The following is a 1,918-nucleotide window of genomic DNA, read 5'->3' on the forward strand; positions in this document are numbered from 1 at the left end:
CCCCCCCCCGTCCTCCGGAACAGGAAAAGGTGCAAATCACTGTGCGCAACCTGCTGCCGCCTTTCCTCGATGGGCAGACGGCCTATACTCGACAGCAGAAGCCGGTCATCCCGGTGCGCGATTCCACCAGCGACTTGGCCCGGCTGTCGCGGCAGGGGTCGGCCCTGATGCAGGAGCGTCGCCAGCAGAAGGAGCGCGTCGATGCGCAGGGCAAGTTCTGGCAAGTGTCCGGCAGTGCCATGGGCCGGGTGGTGGGCATCAGCGAAGCCGATGACGAGGAGCTCCAGCGCCGTCGGGCGCAGGATTCCGCCCTCTCCGGTCGCGTGCTGAATGTCCAAACGGCCCCCGGGAGCACCGGCCAGGGGGCTGATTCTGGCTCCGGCACCGGCGGGATTGGCGATGCCAAGGCGGCGGCCGTGTCGGAATTTGCCCAGCAAAAGACCATCAAGCAGCAGGTATGGGCCTGGTGTCCGGCATTTCCCGTCTTTGCGACTCTCCCGTCTTGGCTTTGCTCCTGGGCCTGGGTTTGGCTGTGGTGTTGTTTTTTTTCTCCCCCCTCCCCCCCCCCCTCCCTTCTCTCCCCGTCCTCTAACTCGGCGGCCATGCACATGCAGCGCGAATTCCTGCCGGTCTTCAGTGTGCGAAATGACTTGATGCAGGTGATCCGCGACCACCAGGTGGTCATCGTCGTCGGCGAAACCGGGTCCGGCAAGACCACACAGCTGACGCAGTATCTCTGCGAAGCCGGCTATGCCAATGGCGGGCGGATGATCGGGTGCACGCAGCCCCGACGCGTGGCGGCCACCAGTGTCGCCGCACGTGTGGCCACCGAAATGGGCGTCAAGCTCGGCCAGGAGGTGGGCTACTCCATCCGTTTCGAGGATCGCACCGATGCCTCGACCAAAATCAAGTACATGACTGATGGTGTGCTGCTGCGTGAGAGCCTGGTCGATCCGGATCTCTCGCAGTACGGGGCCATTGTCATGGACGAGGCGCACGAGCGCTCCCTCAACACGGATGTCCTTCTGGGTATTCTGAAGCGCGTGGTGGCCGGACGCCGGGATCTGAAGCTGATCATCACCTCGGCCACCATGAACGCGGACAAGGTACAGCCATGGCCTCTCCTGTCTTCTGATGTCGGCCCTTGCCTGGCCTCTTTGTTCCTCTCCTTGTGCCCTCTCCTTGTGCCCTCTCCTTGTGCCCTCTCCTTGTGCCCTCTTCTTCTTCTTCTTCTTCTTCTTCTTCTTCTTCTCCCCGTCTCTCCTTCTCCCCTTCCTGTCCCTGCCTTCCCCCGTCGGAGGCCTGTCAAGGTGACATGGAGGACTTGCCGGCCCCTCTGACCCTTTCGCGTGTCCAGTTTTCCGCCTTCTTCGGCGAGGTTCCCTGCTTTTTCATTCCCGGACGCACATTCCCCGTGGACATCATGTTCTCCAAGGGCCCGGTGGAGGACTATGTTGAAACGGCGGTTCGCCAGATTTTGGACATCCACCTGGGCAGTCCCCCGGGAGACATTTTGGTCTTCATGACGGGGCAGGACGATGTCGAGACAACCTGCGAGGTGGTCCTCGAGCGGCTGGCCCAATTGGAGGACCCAGCCCCGTTGAATGTGTTGCCCATCTACTCGCAGCTGCCGGAGGAGCGCCAGCGCCTGGTCTTCGAGGGCGACGGCTCGGTCCGGAAGTGCATTGTAGCCACCAACATCGCCGAGACCTCCCTCACGGTGGACGGCATTGTCTATGTCATCGACTGTGGCTTCTACAAACTGAAGACCTATGACCCGCGTCATGGGATGGACATGCTGCTCATGTATCCCATTTCCCAGGCAAACGCCAACCAGCGTGCCGGTCGCGCTGGGCGCACCCAGCCCGGGTATGCCGCATTTCCTTCGCCCCCCCCCCCCCCCCGCCCACCTCTGACC

The 1,918-nt window shown here is 62.6% G+C and overlaps 2 protein-coding genes across 2 annotated transcripts in view; one reads left to right on the forward strand and one right to left on the reverse strand.

Moving 5' to 3' along the window:
* Positions 1-109, reverse strand: part of H696_00735 (beta-1,4-N-acetylglucosaminyltransferase) — a gene marked incomplete at both ends in the record, with an annotated part of 631 nt that extends 522 nt beyond the window's left edge. Inside the window, one exon of the mRNA XM_009494618.1 lies at positions 89-109. Coding sequence (XP_009492893.1) covers positions 89-109 — 21 coding nt within the window. The remainder of the gene's footprint in view (positions 1-88) is intronic.
* A 58-nt stretch (positions 110-167) lies between these two features.
* The window catches only part of H696_00736 (adenosinetriphosphatase), a gene marked incomplete at both ends in the record, with an annotated part of 7,430 nt that continues 5,679 nt past the window's right edge, over positions 168-1,918 (forward strand). The window contains 3 exons of the mRNA XM_009494619.1: positions 168-455; positions 615-1,106; positions 1,358-1,869. Coding sequence (XP_009492894.1) covers positions 168-455; positions 615-1,106; positions 1,358-1,869 — 1,292 coding nt within the window. The remainder of the gene's footprint in view (positions 456-614; positions 1,107-1,357; positions 1,870-1,918) is intronic.

The sequence above is a fragment of the Fonticula alba genome (genome assembly GCF_000388065.1).
Source record: "Fonticula alba strain ATCC 38817 unplaced genomic scaffold supercont2.1, whole genome shotgun sequence".
NCBI lineage: Eukaryota > Rotosphaerida > Fonticulaceae > Fonticula > Fonticula alba.